Raw genomic sequence first — 18,040 nt, 5'->3', positions numbered from 1 at the left:
TCACAGCATGGGGTATCACCAACATGAGTGTTTGTGTTTTCATACCCTCTGCCTTCCAGGACACCGAGCCCAGATGGTTCCACAGGAAGTTCTGCTACACAGTCATCTGTGGACCAACACCACTTCCTGGAACTACCTGGGAAGGAGGGGATACTTCCTAGCTTAGATCTTGTTTCCAGAATCGTTAGCCCAGACCCAAATCCATAAAACTATCCTAAGCAAAGAAAATCTTATGCCAATATTCACAACATAGATACAAATTATAAACCACTTTTTAAAGAAAATATAATTCGCTGATGCCTCAAAAAGCACACACTTCATGTGTTTGTGGCAGGAGTGCAAGCTTGGCTTGGTGTTAGGAATCAGCTACCATGGGGGTGTATGTACCTGCACACCTGTAATCTGAGCACTAGGGGTGTAGAAACAGGGAAACTATAAAGGTTCAGGCCTGGACAGCGCATGGCAGCACACATCTTTTGTAACAGCCCTCAGGAGACAGAATGGAAGGACCTGTGAGTCAGAGAACAACCTGAACAATAGGACAATCCCAGACATTACAGAGCTGTATGGGGAAAAAAACAAGGAAGAGAAGACATAGAGAGAAGATCAATATAATTCACTATATTAACAGGATAAAAAGGAAATACGTAATATTCTCAATGGATGCAGAATAAGCATCTGACAAAAACCAATCACTATTTAACATTGTACTAGAGAATCCATCTATCAAAATAAAACAAGAAAAGAAAGTGTTTAGAAATCTAAATGAAAGGATAAAAAAAACTATATTTATAAATGATACTTGTCTATGTAGATCTTATGTGTGTAATAAATGCTGCTATGCTTAATGAAAGTAATAAATGAGATGAGGAGAAAACAGGGAACCGGACAGGAGCCTACCACAGAAGGCCTCTGAAAGACTCTACCCAGCAGGGTATTAAAGCAGATGCTGAGACTCATAACCAAACTTTGGGCAGAGTACATGGAATTTTATGAAAGAAAGGGGAGATAGTAAGACCTGGAGGGGACAGGAACTCCACAAGGAGAGCAACTGAAGTAAAAAATATGGGCCCATGGGTCTTTTCTGAGACTGATACTCCAACCAAGGACCATGCATGGAGATAACCTAGAACCCCTGCACAGATGTAGCCCATGGCAGCTCAGTCTCCAAATGGGCTCCCTAGTAAGGGGAACAGAGGCTGTCTTTGACATGAACTCAGTGGCTGGCTCTTTGATCACCTCCCCCTAAGAGGGGAGCAGCCTTACCAGGCCACAGAGGAAGACAATGCAGACAGTCCTGAGGAGACCTGATAGACTAGGGTCAGATGGAAGGGAAGGAGGACCTCTGCTATCAGTGGACTGGGAGAAGGGCATAGGAGAAGAAGGGGGAGGGTGGGATTGGGAGGAGCTGGGGTGGGGGCTACAGCAGGGATACAAAGTGAATAAACTGTAATTAATAAAAATTTTAAAAAATATTTGAAAACTGAGAAATGAAAATAAAAATCTCATGGGGAAAGGATAGGAGCTCCACAAGGACCAAATATATCTGGGCACAGGGTCTTTTCTGAGACTGACATTCAACCAAGGACCATGTATGGATATAACCTAGAACCTCCACTCAGATGTAGCCTGTGGTAGCTCAATAACCAATTGGTTTCCCAAAGTGAGGGGAACAAGGACTATTTCTAACAGGAACTCAATGACTGGCTCTTTGGTCTCCCCACCCCTGAAGGGAGGAGCAGTCCTGTTAGGCCACAGAGGAGGGCTTTGCAGCCAGTCCTGAAGATACCTGATAAAACAGGATCAGATGAATGGGGAGGAGGTCCCCCCTATCAGTGGACTTGAAAAGGGGCACGGTGGAGATGAGGGAGGGAGGGAGGGACTGGGAGGGAATGAGGGATCGGGACACGGCTGGGATACAGTTAATAAAATGTAACTGATAAAAGAAAGAAAGAAAGAAAGAAAATAAAAATCTCAGTTTACTATTCCATATGACTTTAATGGTAACAACAACAACAGAAGCTCTGCCCATACAAAAATCACATGCTCTGGATTTCTTTCCCCAAAAGTAAACGTTCATAGAAAGAAACTGCAATAAAATGTATTCCCTTGTATATTTATCTGTGAATAAATGTTCATATGAGTGTGAAAAGAAAGAGAGAGAAATGAATTTAGAAGTGAATTGCAGGATCTGGAAAGGTGGCTGAGTGAGTAAAGTGGGTGCCATGTAAACATTAAGCTCAGCAGTTAAGAGTGCTTGTCACTCTTACAGAGGACAGGGAGTTTGATTCTCAGCATCCACAAACTAGTTAGCTCACGACTATCCGTAACTACAGTTCCAGGGGATCAGGCACACTCATGGTGCACAAACACACATGAAGACAAAACATTCACACACACAAGAAATATTGGGCCCAGGGAAGCAGAGACAGGAGGATCCCTGGGACTGGTTGGCCAACTACCCTGTCATAAACAATGGATTCCAGGTCAGGTGAGAACTGTATCTCACAAAGGCATAAGATATATAGTACCTGAGGAATGACATTCAAGATTGACCACTAATTTCCACATGGATATCACACACACACACACACACACACACACACACACACACACACATCAATTGCATTTATCTAAATAATAGACAATGAATGTCAGAAAATTCAAATTTATAAACACCATTCATACTATACTAAAACATGAAATATTTATGATTTGACCAAGTACATGAAAAGTTTTAAAAAAAAAAGATTGTTGATGTTAGGATTTATCAGTAAAATATACTTTGGCAGGTCCAGGCCAAGGTGCGCCACAAAGAGATCACACCATGCAACAGATCTAACACAAGGAGTTTATTGGAGGAGGGGGAAGTAAAAGGCCATCCTGGAATGGGGACATGAGAGAGGGAGAGAGGGATAGAGAAAGACAGACGAGAAGACAGGTATCGGGGACAAGACAGAGGGAAGGGACAGAGTGGGGGGAAGAGAGAGAGGGAGGGAAGAAGACAGAGAAAGAGAGAGAGAGAGAGAGAGAATAAAGAGTACCATGTAGCGATGGTAGAAATGAACCAAACGTAGGGTGGGTGATGACAGGTCTGGTGTCTTCCCACATGGAGTTGCTAAGGGCCGACTGATTTCCAACAGTTGAATTTAATGAAAACCAAATAAATAGAAGCAACCTATTGTGTCAGTACAGTAAAGTCTAAAATGTTGTTAAAATGTCATTTCTCTCCTAACGTAGACTAAACATAATACTACAAGAGTCTAAGCAAGTTTTTTTTTTTTTTGTAGGAATGGACTGATCTTAAAATTTATGACATAATTGAGAGTCTAGAATATGCGAGGCAACTTACCAGGGTTGGAGGACTTACACCACACAACACTTACCATAACCTTTGAGGTAATGCAAAATCCTATCGGTAGAGATAGCCATGATGCTCAGTGGACCAGAATAGGGGTCTAGAAATATGGTCACACATAATCCAGTGATTTTTCAATGAAGCTAATTTCATTATCCATTTTCTGTTGCTAAATCAAAGTTCTTAAGGCTGGATGCCTTAGGTAAAAGAAGTTTCTTAAACTCACCATTGTATTGCTAAAACTCACCATTAAATACGTTTTAATTTGATTTTTTTTTTTAGTTGGTTAGTTTGTTTATTGAGACAGGGTCTTTTTACATAGTTCTGGCTGTCCTGGAATTCAGTGTGTAGGCCAGGCTGGCCTAGAACTCACAGGAGATCTACCTGTTTTTGCCTCCCAAGTGCTGGGATCAAAGGCATGTACCACCGCAGCCAGCGTGATAAATTTGCTGAAATAAACTATAAAAATAAAAACCATAGAAGAAAATAATAAACCAGGCCATTATAAAAGAAACTTTTGCTTTCTCTGTTATTAAATTAATAATTAATATTCATTCATATTTTAATAAAGCTTGGTTATATAATTTCTCCAAATAACCACAGATGGATACTGTGATTTAGTCAAAAGCTAACCGTAGAGCTGAGCATAAAATCTAATCTACTGCCTTACCATCCATTTATCTTCTACCCATCCAGAGTCTCCAATACTTGCAGTTATGATCCTCTCTGGAATCTGCACTTTCTCATCCCTCCTACATCCTCTCACCGTTGTCTCTTCTTGACCCCCCAAAAGCAGCCTACCTTTACTAGCCTCCCTCTCCCTCAGCCCAGTGTCAGCGATTTTATTATCCAATCAGGTGTAATTTAGAAGACAAAGCAGACCCTGGGGAGCAAAATAATTTGAGATTAGAATACATAGCACCAGATTAGCCTCCAACAGTTCTCCTTTTCTGTCTAATTTAAAAGGGCCTTTTTTTTCTTGGAATATTTTTATTTTATTTTATTTTATTACACTTTATCTACTTTGTATACCCCCTCTAGTTCCCTCCCTCCTCCCCTCCCAATCCCTTCCTCCCCCTTCTCCACACATGTCCCTCCCCAAGTTCACTTAATAGGGCCTTTAAATAATAGACAATATGCAATAAGCACAATTATGAACAATCATGAAAACTATTAGATAAGATTTACATATATAATGTTCAGTTTACATGTATTTGGTAACTTTGAAGAAAATACCATTTATCCTATCTAGATGAGTCGAAAATTTTGTAAATAAATCATTTTCTATTACATCTTGTATATATCTACCAAAATAACCCCACATCTTTCTAGACCTTAAAACACCTTTTTAATTCTTAAGCAATTTAAACTTAACTGTAAAACTATAACTATTTTGGTCTTCAACCCCATCAGAGACTTGAGAAGGACTAAAACTATACCAGAGTAAGCAGGAAGTGCAGGCAAGCGGCTTCCAAAGTAAGTGAAGAGAACAGAGACAGTTCGCTGCCTGGAAAGCCACCCAAAATCTCTTTATACCACTGGAGCACATCTGCACTGGTAACGAATAAATGATGAAGTACCAACAGCTGAGTGATTTTTTCGGTAACATTTGTCAGTACTGAGAGTTCTGGTACACCCATTTTTTGAAAGAGTGGCAGCATGCAAGAAGACTGGCCATGACATGCTGGCTGTGGCAGTTAGAAGCTTACACTCTCAGCAGCTTAGAGCATAGTTCAGATACTTGGTTGAAGAGAAGTACTTGGTCATATTCAAATAGTCCTCTTTAAAATATCCTCCCATAATTTCACATATAATAAGTCTTTGGAGATAATTAGATACAGAAATTAGTTTCAGGTCTTAATGTTTCTGTCAAATACTTTTAGTTATTTTTCATTCATTCATTCACTCATTCATTCACTGAATTAGCTGAATTAGCCAATACAGAATTTATCAAGTGTCTATTTATGTAACTCACACAATTTGCATTAGTTACTTTTCTGCTGCTATGATAAAATACCGCGACCTAGGCAATTTGTGGAAGAAAGAATTTATTTTTGCTTATGGTTCCCAGGGCAGAAGGGTCCATCATGCCCTGGAAGAGTGGCAGCCAGCAGCAGGGAATGGCAGCAGGAACAGGAAACTGAGAGCGCAGATCTTAAACTGCAAGTACAAAGGGGAAAGAGAACCGCAAGGGGGCAAAGCTTTAAACTCTCAAAGCCCACCCCCAGTGATGTACTTCCTCCAGCAAAGCTGCACACCTCTCCCCCTTTACCTCCCCAAACAGTACCACCACCTGGGGGTCAAGTGTGCAATGGCCTGCACCTGTGTGGGGACACTGTTCATTCAAACCGCTGCACTCTTCCGGACGCTGGAAACACAGCTACATATCAAATAGACAACGTCTCTACTCTCATCTAACTTACGTCCAGAGTGTTGTTGATTATTAATACTTATTATTGATTTATCTTTTAAACAGCAGTTATTCCTAAACCGGCTGTATACCCAAATCACCACACAGAGAATGGGATTTATTTAATTAACCTAGAACACAATGCTGGGCAATACTCCATCCTAAACCTCCAAGCCCATATAGTTTCCTCCCATTCAAATTTTATCCATTATACTTGCTTTTAGTCATATCTTAGGTCTGGTTCATCTCTCCTCCTGGTTCCATGTCCTCTCCTGCAGATCTCTCTTCTCTGACTCTCTCCACTGGCTTCCTTCTCTTTCCCTCCGGACCAGGATGTCCCATCCTATTCTCTCCCTTGCTCAGCATTGTCTGGTTGTTTAATTGACAATACAGAGAACAAATGGTGGCATGTTTACACAAACTTGAGACAGGTGCCGCTTAGAATAGACATCACAATGCAATGTAGGGATTGAAACCAGATAGTGGGGTAGAGAAATCAGCATGTGAATGAACAAGGGTAAATTGTATACATTCCACAAGAATGTTCTACCAACGCCAGAGGATATATGTATATGTGTGTACATGTATACATAACTTTTATAATAAGTTGGATTGCTCCTTGTTTTCAGTTTGCAGGACTGTACACCATGGGAGCCTTCCACACCAGTGCGTTTAGAAACAATTCTTCCCCTCAGCTGGTGGCAGAATATGCTGTCTTTCCCACTACGAGTAGTGGTTTTATTGTTTTAAGGAGCCTTTGCTAAGCTGGGGCGTTTTCAGACTCACATCGTGGGGTGGAGCGAGTCTTGCTTTCAACATGCCTGTGGACTGGAAAGCCAAACATCGCAGATTAAGGGTTATGGATGACACACAACTGAAGACCTAACATGACAGAGAATGGAGTGCTGTGCGTGCAGTTTCTTTTCATGACTTTAATTCTTAGATGCTGTGTGCTTAGAGGGAAAGGCGAAGAACAGGCAAAGGACAGGAAGAGCCAAAAGGCTCAAAGCCAAAGCAGAGAGGTACTTTGTTTTCATTTTCATTATGTCGGGCTGAGTATCAGGAAGAGAACGCTGAGCGTCAAACCAAAGCCAGGCTGTTAGTAGCAACTGCCCAGGGGCTCTTAGGAGGACAGCTGTTGGAGGGGCTTTCTGAGACAGCTGTGCCAGCCACTGACTACGGCCGCGCGCCCAGTGCTCACATTCCCACAACCACAGAACCAGGAGCCTGACCCTTAAACTTAAATTTCCTTAAAGTACTATGGGGGAGGGGGACCCTGGTGTCTTGCTGACTGTGAGCAGTCAGAGGGGGCGGTCAGGTCAGAGCTGGTATCTGGATGTCAGAAGGATGAGAGTCTAATGGAAGACAGGAGTGCAGAAAACTCGGAGATGAGGGCCAAGCTCCGGTGTCCTTCCTTAGTGGAAGAGGAGACCTCTAACCAGAAACGCTACAGGAGGATATAAATGCTAGAGGAGACTAATGAGGGGCGGGGGCAGGAAAAGGAAGATGATTCTTTTAAGGCCCATGAAGGCATCCAAGTAAAAATGGCCAGCAGGCAACTGGGAGTTTTCCAGTTGAAAAAGAAAACCCGACAGAGAAAATCCTAATTGACCATGAAAGCTCACTGTAATGGCTGTAGCCTGAGAAAGGCCATCTAGGGTTTCCCTTTTTTCCGTGGCAGCTGGGTTGATGTGGTTAGAATGAAGTTCTTTCCATAGCTGAATATCTCGAATCCCTTGGAAGCTTCTTGAATTGAGCTCCAACTTGCTTCTCCACAATTTTGCAAGTGGTTTTATAAACATTTAAACTTTCATCTGTTCTATACAATTACAGAGTATAACCTATGGAATACACAGGCCTCCAATTTACAAATGACAGACAGAAGGGTCTCGGCAGCACATAAGCCAGTGTGAAGAACGATGGAACGTAATCCGGGCTGGCCTTTCTTTGGCGTGGATGTAAATGCGTGATGATCTAGTGTTGACAAGGATGTGGGGTCAGGAGTTTGTAGCTCCCAACTTTTCTTGGTGATACCACTGGCACACCTTTTCTGCTGTCAATAAATACCTCAAACTTCCTCTTCTAAAAACTTACTGTTACAGAGAAGAGTTCAGACACGAATGTATGTTCCTCAAGCATTCCTCATTCACTAGCATATGCCTGGTTTGTTGTTTAATTTTCAGGGCTGAGGGTTGAATCCATGTCAGCAAGCTCTCCACCCTGAGTCATATCCTCAGCACCCTCCATCTCTTTAAGCTTTTATTTTGAGAGAGAATCTCATTAAGTTGCCCAGCTTGGCTTTGATCTTGCAATTATTCCACCCCTTGCCTCCCAAGAAGCTGAGATGACAGGTCTATGACACCAAGCCTGGCTTTATTATGACACTTTAAGTTAAAATTAAACAAATTGTGTAAAATACGTGACATTTAAATATACGCATCCTTTTTTCTTATTGTTGTCCTGAACTCGCTTTGTAGACCAGGCTAGCCTCAAACTCATAGAGATCTTCCTTGTCTCTGCCTCCCTGAGTGCTGGGATTAAAAGCATGCACCACTATGCCTGGTTCATGCATCTGTTTTTAATGAAGGAATAGTTTACACAAACTATCGAGGTAGAGGGAGAAGGCTGCTGGAGCCCAGAAAGCCCCTCAAGGGAAATACGATACTGCTCCAACTTTGCAGCCTGGTCTCCTAGGAATGCTGACTGACTACTGTATAGCTGAGTTAGTACCTGTGGGAAGAGATTGGAGAAGAGAAGGAAGGCAGGGATGGGGAAGCCGACTGAGCAGTGATACAGACGGGGATTACACAGAATCCCAAATCTTGAACTGGTTCTCTGGGGAACTCTGAAGATTGAGAATGGAGTAAGAGTGGTAATTCTTTGCCCCCAGATAGGAGTGCAGGTTTGGGCCTGCTTGCTTCCTTCAGCTAAGAATGCCAGCATTCCTGGGGCTGGAAAGACTGCTGGAAAGAAGTTAAGAGCACTGTTCATTTCCTGGCGCCCACATAGCAATTCACAACTGTCTTCTACTCCAGTCACAGGGGATCTGGTGCCCTCTCCTGGCTTCCACAGGCTCTCCTGTGCCTGTACACTGTGTGCACATGGGGTACAGACTTAGCAGTCAGACGCATGAAATAAAAAAGAATAACATTTAACAGTTAGGGAAAGAACACCTGGATTATGGCTAGGAATACTGATGCTGTGTTCTATCAACTTATTGAACTTTGAGCATTATAAAAATGGTTTTGTACTGTGTGGGTGTGCGCACGTGTGTGTGTGTGTGTGTGTGTGTGTGTGTGTGTGTGTTGCATTAATTTGCTATTGTGCAACTGTGAGTTATCCATGTTGCTTCATTCTGTTTCAGCACACTGTAACGCATTTACTCACACCGCTGCGATGTCAGTGAGTGTGAACAGTGACACAAAGGTACTCTAAAGCACATCTTTTGGTATATATTTACATGCTATATATTAGGAAAGAGATCATAGACTATGTATATATTCGTATTATTAAATACCGATGAGCATTTTCCTAAAGTAATTGCACAAATCTGTACTACCACCATCAGTATAAATAGATTTTATTTTACTTATTTATAGTCTATAAGGCAAGCTCTCACTATGTAGCCAGGCTGGCTTGGTACTCGCTCTATAGCCCAGGCTAGCCTAGAACTCACAGCAATTTTTCTGCCTCTGACTCTTATATTCTGGGACTGAGTTGCAGCTACCATGCTCGGCTTGTAAGAGGATGTTAGTTTTGTAGGTTCTCATGGCACTTGACATTGCTCAGTTTTAGCCATTCGAGTGAGCGGAGTGATCTCTATGCAGTTTTGGCGCACTTTGCTGATAGTCAGTGATGTTGGTTGCCTTTTCATGTCCTTACTGGCCATTTAAATGTTCTCTTTTACAGGGGCCTAGAGTCCTTTTTCACTTGGCCTTCTGTTTTGTTCTTGTTGACTTTAAGGTCTTTAAGGAAGTTCTTTATTGCTCGTGCATATCAGTCTTCAATCAGTATATCCTGCAAATGTCCCCTCTACCCTGTGGCTTAAATTCTTCTTCTCTTATGCTTTTAAGTTATGGAGAAAGAATGCCACAAATTAACTCTAATATTAAGCTGAAACGAAATCTCCATGTGGGGGTTTCCTTTTTCTCTTCTCCATAGTTTCCAGTTCTAGGAGTAGCTAATGATTGTTTTAAAACAGAGTGAAAGATGTGAGTTGTTTAAGGAAGATGGTTCTTTTCAAACACAGTGACGTAACCAATTGAAATATTTTAGCAGAGACAGGACCTTCGCCACAATTTGACTTTAAACTGATTCTGTTTGTACAAAGATGTTGGTACCCCCCTGGTGGGAAGTTTACAGTAAATGCTAACACTGTTACTGGCTCCGATTTCAAGTAACTAAAAACTTTCAGATGAAGTAAACTTTCAAATGAAGCTCCCCTGAGGCTTGGGTTTGGGTCAGACCAGCAAATAGAAAATAATTACAACATCTAGTAAGATCAGAAGTGGAAAGCAGACTGCTCAGAGTTAAATAACGCTCCCATGGAAGTGGGGTGGGGTGAGGGTTGCTTCAAAGCAGGGCAGCTGCCGTTAAAGTATAAATGTAAACGCATTTCCTTTTGTTCTGCAATGTAGTTCTTATTCATCATGGTTTGCTGATGCTGCTGTTTGTTTTGCTACTGAACCTCATTCTCTATATTGAGCTCATCTTTATATTGAATTAACACTAGTTTTTAATGTGGGCATGAGGGTTTTAACTCATATGTGAAACCATCAAAAGCCCTCATTTTTCAGAGGCCCTCTGTGGTAGGCTTCTTGTTCCTTGTTTTCACCCTCTTCCGATGCCTATCCCATTTGCCTTTCTGAATGAGGATTGTGCATCTTACCCAGGGTCCTCCTTCATGCTTATGTACTTTAGATGTACAGATTTTAGTGTTTATCCTATATTATATGTTTAATGTTCACTTATAGGTGAGTATATACCATATGTGGCTTTCTGCTTCTGGGATACCTCACTTAGAATGATCTTTTCTAGTTCCCACCATTTGCCTGCAAATTTCATGATTTTCTTGTTTTTAATTGCTGAGTTATATTCCATTGTGTAAATTTACCACAATATCTGTATCCATTCCTCAAATGAGGGACATCTGGGTTGTTTCCAGCTTCTGGCTATTACGAATAAAGCTGCTATGAACATATTTGAGGAAATGTCATTGTTGTATACTTGAGCATCTTTTGGATATATGTCTAGGAGTGGTATAGCTGGATCTTGAGGTAGCACTATTCCTAATTGTCTGAGAAAGTGCCAGATTGACTTCGAAAGTGGTTGCACAAGTTTACATTCCCACTGGCAATGAAGGAGAGTTCCCCTTTCTCCACATCCTTTCCAGCATGTGTTGTCACTTGAGTTTTTGATCTTAGCCATTCTGATGGGTGTAAGGTGAAATCTCAGGGTCATTTTGATTTGCATTTCCCTGATGACTAAGGATGTTGAGCATTTCTTTAAGTGTTTCTCTGCCATTCTATATTCCTCTATTGAGAATTCTCTGTTTAGCTTATTAAAGCAGATGCTGAGACTGATAGCCAAACTTTGGGCAGAGTGCACAGAATCTCATGAAAGAATGGGAAGATACAAAGACCTGGAGGAGTCTGGAGCTCCACAAGGAGAGCAACAGAACTAAAAAATCTGGGCCCATGGGTCTTTTCTGAGACTGATACTCCAACCAAGGACCATGCCTGGAGATAACCTAGAACCCCAGCACAGATGTAGCCCATGGCAGCTCAGACTCCAAATGGGCTCCCTAGTAAGAGGAACAGGGGCTGGCTCTTTGATCACCTCCCTCTGGGGGTGGGGGAGTGGAAGGACAGCCTTAGCAGGCCACAGAAGAAGACAATGCAGCCAGTCCTGTTGAGACCTGATAGGCTACGGTCAGATGGAAGTGGAGGAGGACCTCCCTTATCAGTAGACTGGGGAAGGGACATTGCGAAGAGAAGAGTGAGGGAGGGCAGGATTGGGAGGGATGAGGTAGGGGGCTACAGCTGGGATACAAAGTGAATAAATTGTAATGAATAAAAAAATTTTTTAAAGTCCTCATTTTGTTTATTTCTTTTGAGATAGGGTCTACTTATGTAAACCAGGCTGACTTTGAACTCTCAGAGATCAGCCTGCCTCTGTGTTAAAAATCATAAAGAGGAAGAAGAAGAAGCAGGGGGACAACTGATATTCTCTGCGAGAGGTTTATTAGAAGGGTGTGGAGGAAGTGGGTAGTGGGACATGGTGGGGGAAGAGAGACGGAAAGGGAAGGGGAAAGGGAGCACCCTGAGAGAGAGAGAGAGAGAGAGAGAGAGAGAGAGAGAGAGAAAGAGAGAGAAAAAAAGAGAAGAGTGCAAGAGAGAGAAAATAAGAGAGTGTAAGAGAGAGACCAAGTGTCGGGGTCAGTCCTTTAAGGGGGAAGGTAGCCACGCCTTCCAGGTGTGGCCACCTGTCTGGCGACACATGATAACATCATAGGTTGCTGGGTAACACAGGAGCAGGTTGTGTTAAAAAATACTAACATTCCCCCCTTTTTCTATAATTAAAAATAGGGAGCTTGGGCTGCGTTTTATAAGGTAAGTTAAAGTATGTAAATTTAGGCTCATTGGAAGCAGCTCTTGGTTGTCATGCAAGAGGTTGAGAGAGAGAAGAATTATAGCAACAAAATGGTCAGATTGCAAGGTCAAGAGTAAGGGAAGCCTCTGCCCTGGAAAATTTAGGGTAGAGGGTTGTCAATAGAGAGAGTTGCCAGCCATGCAAGGTAGCAGGTAGGGGCTGGGGAATGCTGGGAGAACCTGGAGCTGCTTGTCCTGGTCCTGAAGCACACCACTTCAGCCTTTTGTCAACAACAAGTGACATGTCCCCCACCATGTCCCACTACCCACTCCCTCCACACCCTTCTAATAAACCTCTCGCAGAGAATATCAGTTGTCCCCCTGCTTCTTCTTCTTCCTCTTTATGATTTTTAACACAGAGGCAGGCTGATCTCTGAGAGTTCAAAAATAACGGGCGTAGATTCTCTTCTGGCTACTTCCTGCTGACACTGGGGGCGCTGTAGGGAGGTCAAAAGGCTGAAGTGTCGACCAAATCCAGGAAGAATTGGCTGCTTTGATGCTTTCCAGGGTCTGCAAGAACATCCATGGCTGGGAGGGAAGGTGCAGGTCCAGCTTATTGGAAGTCTGTGAGGTCAGAGCTGAACACCTGCAGCTTGTTGGAAGTCCATGAGGTCAGAGTTGAACACCTGTAGCTGCTTTGGCGCTGGTGTGGCTATAGGAAACATCTGTGTCTGGCAGGACACTGAAACACATATATAGGCAAAAGATAAAGTTGAGTATAGAGAAAATCCTGTAGGTATACATTGAAAGGTTTGGATCGATGAGGCTTGTACATGGGAACCTCTGTCTACCTGGGGGGACCTTTATTTACACAATAACTGGCAATATTTAAAGAAGGCTTTGTTTTTGATCTGTCATTGAGGTGAGGTTGGTTACAGAAGCATGTAAACTTAGAGGCCCTAGTGCCAGCTGGCACTAGGTATAGAAACCTGAAATTCTCCAGAGGAGATCCTATCTGGAGCGAGGGTGTCTGGGCATCTCCCATCGTGGGCAGAGAAGTCAAGAACTTCCAGTGGTGTCCCAAGGGAAGGTGTGACTCTGAGCAAGAGGGGTGCTACCTGTCCAATATCTCTTGGCCAGGGATCAGGGCATGGTGCCCAGTGGCATGGCTGAAGCATGACGGTTTGCCTAGTTAGGTCTTCCCACGAGAGAGAGAGGCGGGGGGAGTAGGAACCGTGTGCGAGAGGGGACCTTCCCATGAGCAGGCGAGCGAGTGGGGGGGGGGAGGAACCATAGAGAGGGGGCGTACCACCCAAGGGAGAGTGTGGCCCTAAAATGGAGGTCAGCATAGAGGGTCAAACCTAGACAGTTAAGGCTACGGCTGGGCGGGTGGTCCCTCCATCTCAAAAGATAGTAGGAAATTGCCAGAGCTCTGTGGTCAAGCTTCCCCTACCAAGAGAGGGGTTTATGCTGAGAAAATGGAGTTGAACTCACCAATCTAGCTAGTGGTTGCATGCAGTAAACAGCAGTCTGGTAGCCAGGAAAGGAAGTCCCAAAACCAGGGAAAGGGGAGGAGTCCCACCTTTTGAGATAGGCAGTAAGTGCAGTACTTATCTGGAGTCCAATTGACCTGAGAGGTGGATTTGGGTCGACTGTCTCCAGCTTACAAGAATTACTTTTAAGTTTTAAGATGGAGATAAAACTTTAGACATGTTAGTATCACAATTGTACTGTGGATTGAGAAAAAGGCAATAGGCATACATATTTGTGTTAATAGCATAAGTACTTTTTAAGGTGAACTCTGAAAAGGCAAAAGCCTTTTATGAAGTAAAAGGGAAACTCACTTGATCTTAACTTTTAGTATAAGCATATACATTATGGAGGCTTACAGTCTTGAGCTTAGGACCATAATAGTGGAATGGTGGTATAGTGGAATGTTTTTGTATCAGAGTCAGATTAATAAATTAGAGCTCTGTTGATAAAGGTCAAAAGTCTGGACAGTCAATTCAACAAGTAGCATAACAGGAAGAAATATTAACCTTGTAATCTTTTTAACTTGCATTTTTACAGCCTAAATTCCTTGTATCCTCAGACCCTACATAAGCTCTATATTTTTTATCTGGCTATATATCTTAAACTGATCAATGAGTTAACAGTGGATCTAATTGTCTGCTCTTTAGCTGCAAATCTACCATTAGCTTAGCATAGCCGTCAAGGTGACCAGAGACCTGAAAAGGATAAATTATGAGCTAAATAAATATACCAATTCATGTGCCAATCAAAATGACAGAGATGACTAGTTAGTCCATCACCTAGGCAGTGTCCCTGGCTCCTGTGGTCTCATAACTTCATGGGCAGAGGTGGTACAGCTAGGCACAGAAGATGAGAGACTGTTTCTGTGGAGAAAGAAACGAGAGTATGGCCTCACCTTGCCCTTAGCAACGTGAAACATTGATTCTCCAGGTGTCCACGGTTTTGTCCACAGTTTAGGCTGGGCCCTAGCAGTGGGCCAGTTGAAGCAGTGTTGCCCAATGGTTAGCATACCACAATCCAGAGTTGCAGTCATCTGTTGTTGTGCCCAAATCTTCTCGGAGACCTTGGGGAGCTATTGCCAGGATTTCGAGACTTTCTGTCACAATAAGCTTACACAGTTAAAATGCCATATTCATCAGATCTCTGACAAGCCTGAGGGCCAGCATATCTGAGTTACTCTTTGTTTATCTTCATTATCTGCTCCAAACTGTGTCCTATAAAACAGAATGCTATCTAGAACCATATTTTAAGTAGATTTACAAAGGCAACTTTATAGTTACCCGTCCTAGGCTTAACCTTAAAAAAACTAAACAAAGATACTGGTATAGCTCAACATCTTAACTAACTGCAGTTGTTAGCATAACTTTAAAACTGCTCTTTCTGAACTAAAATCAAAGTAAACCTTTTAATCAGAAACAGTTTATAGAAAGGCTAGCAAATCTTGCTGCTCCTACCACTTGCATTAAAATTGAACAGCAAAGGCTTTGCACTTAGCACTAATCAGAGTACCTGAACATAACTGATAGACCCACACAAAGATTGCAGCAAAACTACAGCTCTATCCTCTCTATCCCTGAACCATTAAATATTAGGACTTTAGGTATTGTCCTTGCTAAGTTAGAATCTTAAAAGCCATGAATATAATTTATTAAAGTGAGAGCATAAGAGTTTTTGTATGATTTAATATATAGAAAATTTTATAGCTTATAATAGTCTAAGGCTTTACTACAGATTAATAACATCATTTTAAGAGAACAAGACCAAGCTTATATTAACCTTTTGATAGTAGAGATATAGTAAATTGACTCAGTTTTAATATAAATATATTTTTAAAAATTAATAGATCTTAATTTAGAATATTGGTAAATAACTTGTACATAATAATGAACCCTTGAACTATAAGTTTAAGACCAATAATTTAGCAGAACTGTATAAACCAAATTTAAAATTAACCAAGTATATTTTAACCTTTTGATAGATGAGATGTAAATTGACCCAGTTTTAACATAAATAAATACCTGTAAAATCAATAGCTCTTAATTTAGAATATTGATAAACAATTTGTACGTAACAATGAACCCCTGAGTGGAACAGTATAAAGCAATTTTAAAATTATATTTGAGCAACACATAGTAGGAGACAATAATAGTCTTATATATTAAACCAACTTAATTTGAATAGATAGTTATAACTTTGAAATTTTATTATTATATAAAATTTATTTTAAGCAGGGTTTAATCATAAGATAGTAAAATGTAACTTTGAATTTTTATAAAAATCCATACCAATTTGAAATGAGGTTGGTTGTTATGGCCTGGTCTAAAAGAGTAAGATAAACAGTTAATTACAATTAAAACTTATAAATGGAAACCCAATGAGAAGGTTATATAAAGCATTAGATAAGGGATTTAAAGCATTTTAAAATGCAAGAGAGAGTGTATAGAAATCAGGAAGAGAGAGCTTGGAAATAGTCAGAAGGAAGCATGGAAAAGCAGCTTGGGAAAGGGGGAGGGAGCGTGTGAAGAGATGGCTTCCCGGCGCTCAGGAGGCGGGGCCTCTTTGCCCGAACCTAAGATGGCGCCGGCCGCGTGAAAGCCTATAATGAAGCCATGGCCCGCCCATTTCCTCCTAAAGCCAAGATGGAGATGGCTGGGCATCCCGCGGGAAATTTAAAAGTTTCGCAAAACTCCTTACCAAGTTTTGAAAAGTTGATTTTTGTGTTGTGTGTCTCCACGTCTCGGGAGCGCTGTTGGCCGGGGTCTCGTTGTCGGGCATGACTCAGGCTGTTCACCTCGGTGTAGACCAGGGCATGGCGGGCAGGAGAGGGGGGCTTGGGGTGGCAGGTGGGAGAGGCAGGTGGCCCGGCCTGAGCAGGAGGAGCACAGCGGCGGCGGCGGTGTGCCCGGAGTGTGGGGGTGCGATGGCCGAGCCGGCCGGAGCCTTTGGCAACCAGCGAGACAACGGGGCTCATGTTCCACGGCGTCCTCCACTTGGCTCGAGGCCCCCAGAGGTGGCGGCAGCCACGGGCCAGGAGAGGGGCAGGGGCAGGGGCAGCGGCAGCGGCGGCGGTGGCGGCAGCTTGCAGGAGGGAGAGGAGAGAGCAGAGAAAATCGGTTGTAACCATCCTGTCCTGGCAACGCACCAATGTTAAAAATCATAAAGAGGAAGAAGAAGAAGCAGGGGGACAACCGATATTCTCTGTGAGAGGTTTATTAGAAGGGTGTGGAGGAAGTGGGTAGTGGGACACGGTGGGGGAAGAGAGGGGGAAAGGGAAAGGGGGCACCGAGAGAGAGAGAGAGAGAGAGAGAGAGAGAGAGAGAGAGAGAGAGAAGAGTGCAAGAGAGAGAAAATAAGAGAGAGTGTAAGAGAGAGACCACGTGTCGGGGTCAGCCCTTTAAGGGGCAAGGTAACCATGCCTTCCAGGTGTGGCCACCTGCCTGGCCACACATAACTTCATGGGTTGCTGGGTAACACAGGAGCAGGTTGTGTTCCAAAATGCTAACACTCTGCATCACAGTGATGGATTAAGTGCTGGATTAAAGACATGTGCCACCATATATCTTTAACATATATATTAAAGCTCTGCATATTTCATTTTTCATAGCTCATGCTATGTACTTCATTGTTGCCAGAATATGAAAAACAGTGTAGAATCTTAACCATTTTCGTTTCTTGTCTTAATATCCACTCACTCTACAACTTTTCTCTACGTTAGGGCTTACCATCAAGCAAGGGCTGATGAGAAAAGGAACCGAGTGGCCCCGCCTTCCCTCTCTTTCCACGTCACACTTTTCAGCTTCGGTGATCAGACAACACAGAAAAATAGCACAAATCAGACCAGCTGTGGTAAGTCTTCCCCCTTGACCATCTTTCCAAAATGTCACTGCCTTCTTCACGCATCCGGGGCAAGCTCTGGTTCTTGGGGGGGCTGTCAGTGATACTAAGGCATACATATACACTGAAAGAAAGTTTTCTTTTTCAGCATACAAAGGGCAGGAAAACATGAGTAACAATCTCTCTTGAGAGGGGCGGGACATGAGCTACATAATGGCTTCTCTTTCTGTTTAGCATACAAATGTCAGCTACTCTGTTACAACACTAGCAACCTTTGCAGGTGGAGGGCAAAGGTCTCAGACACTGTACAATATC

At 42.6% G+C, this 18,040-nt stretch overlaps 1 protein-coding gene across 1 annotated transcript in view; it reads right to left on the bottom strand.

Moving 5' to 3' along the window:
• Positions 1 to 12,740: 12,740 nt before the first annotated feature.
• The window catches only part of LOC132647944 (uncharacterized), a 54,891-nt gene continuing 49,591 nt past the window's right edge, over positions 12,741 to 18,040 (bottom strand). Inside the window, exon 2 of the mRNA XM_060367832.1 lies at positions 12,741 to 16,969. Coding sequence (XP_060223815.1) covers positions 16,488 to 16,969 — 482 coding nt within the window. The 3' untranslated portion in view covers positions 12,741 to 16,487. The remainder of the gene's footprint in view (positions 16,970 to 18,040) is intronic.

Source organism: Meriones unguiculatus, chromosome 15 (assembly GCF_030254825.1).
Source record: "Meriones unguiculatus strain TT.TT164.6M chromosome 15, Bangor_MerUng_6.1, whole genome shotgun sequence".
Classification (NCBI taxonomy): domain Eukaryota; kingdom Metazoa; phylum Chordata; class Mammalia; order Rodentia; family Muridae; genus Meriones; species Meriones unguiculatus.
This window is presented reverse-complemented; position numbering and strand designations above follow the sequence as displayed.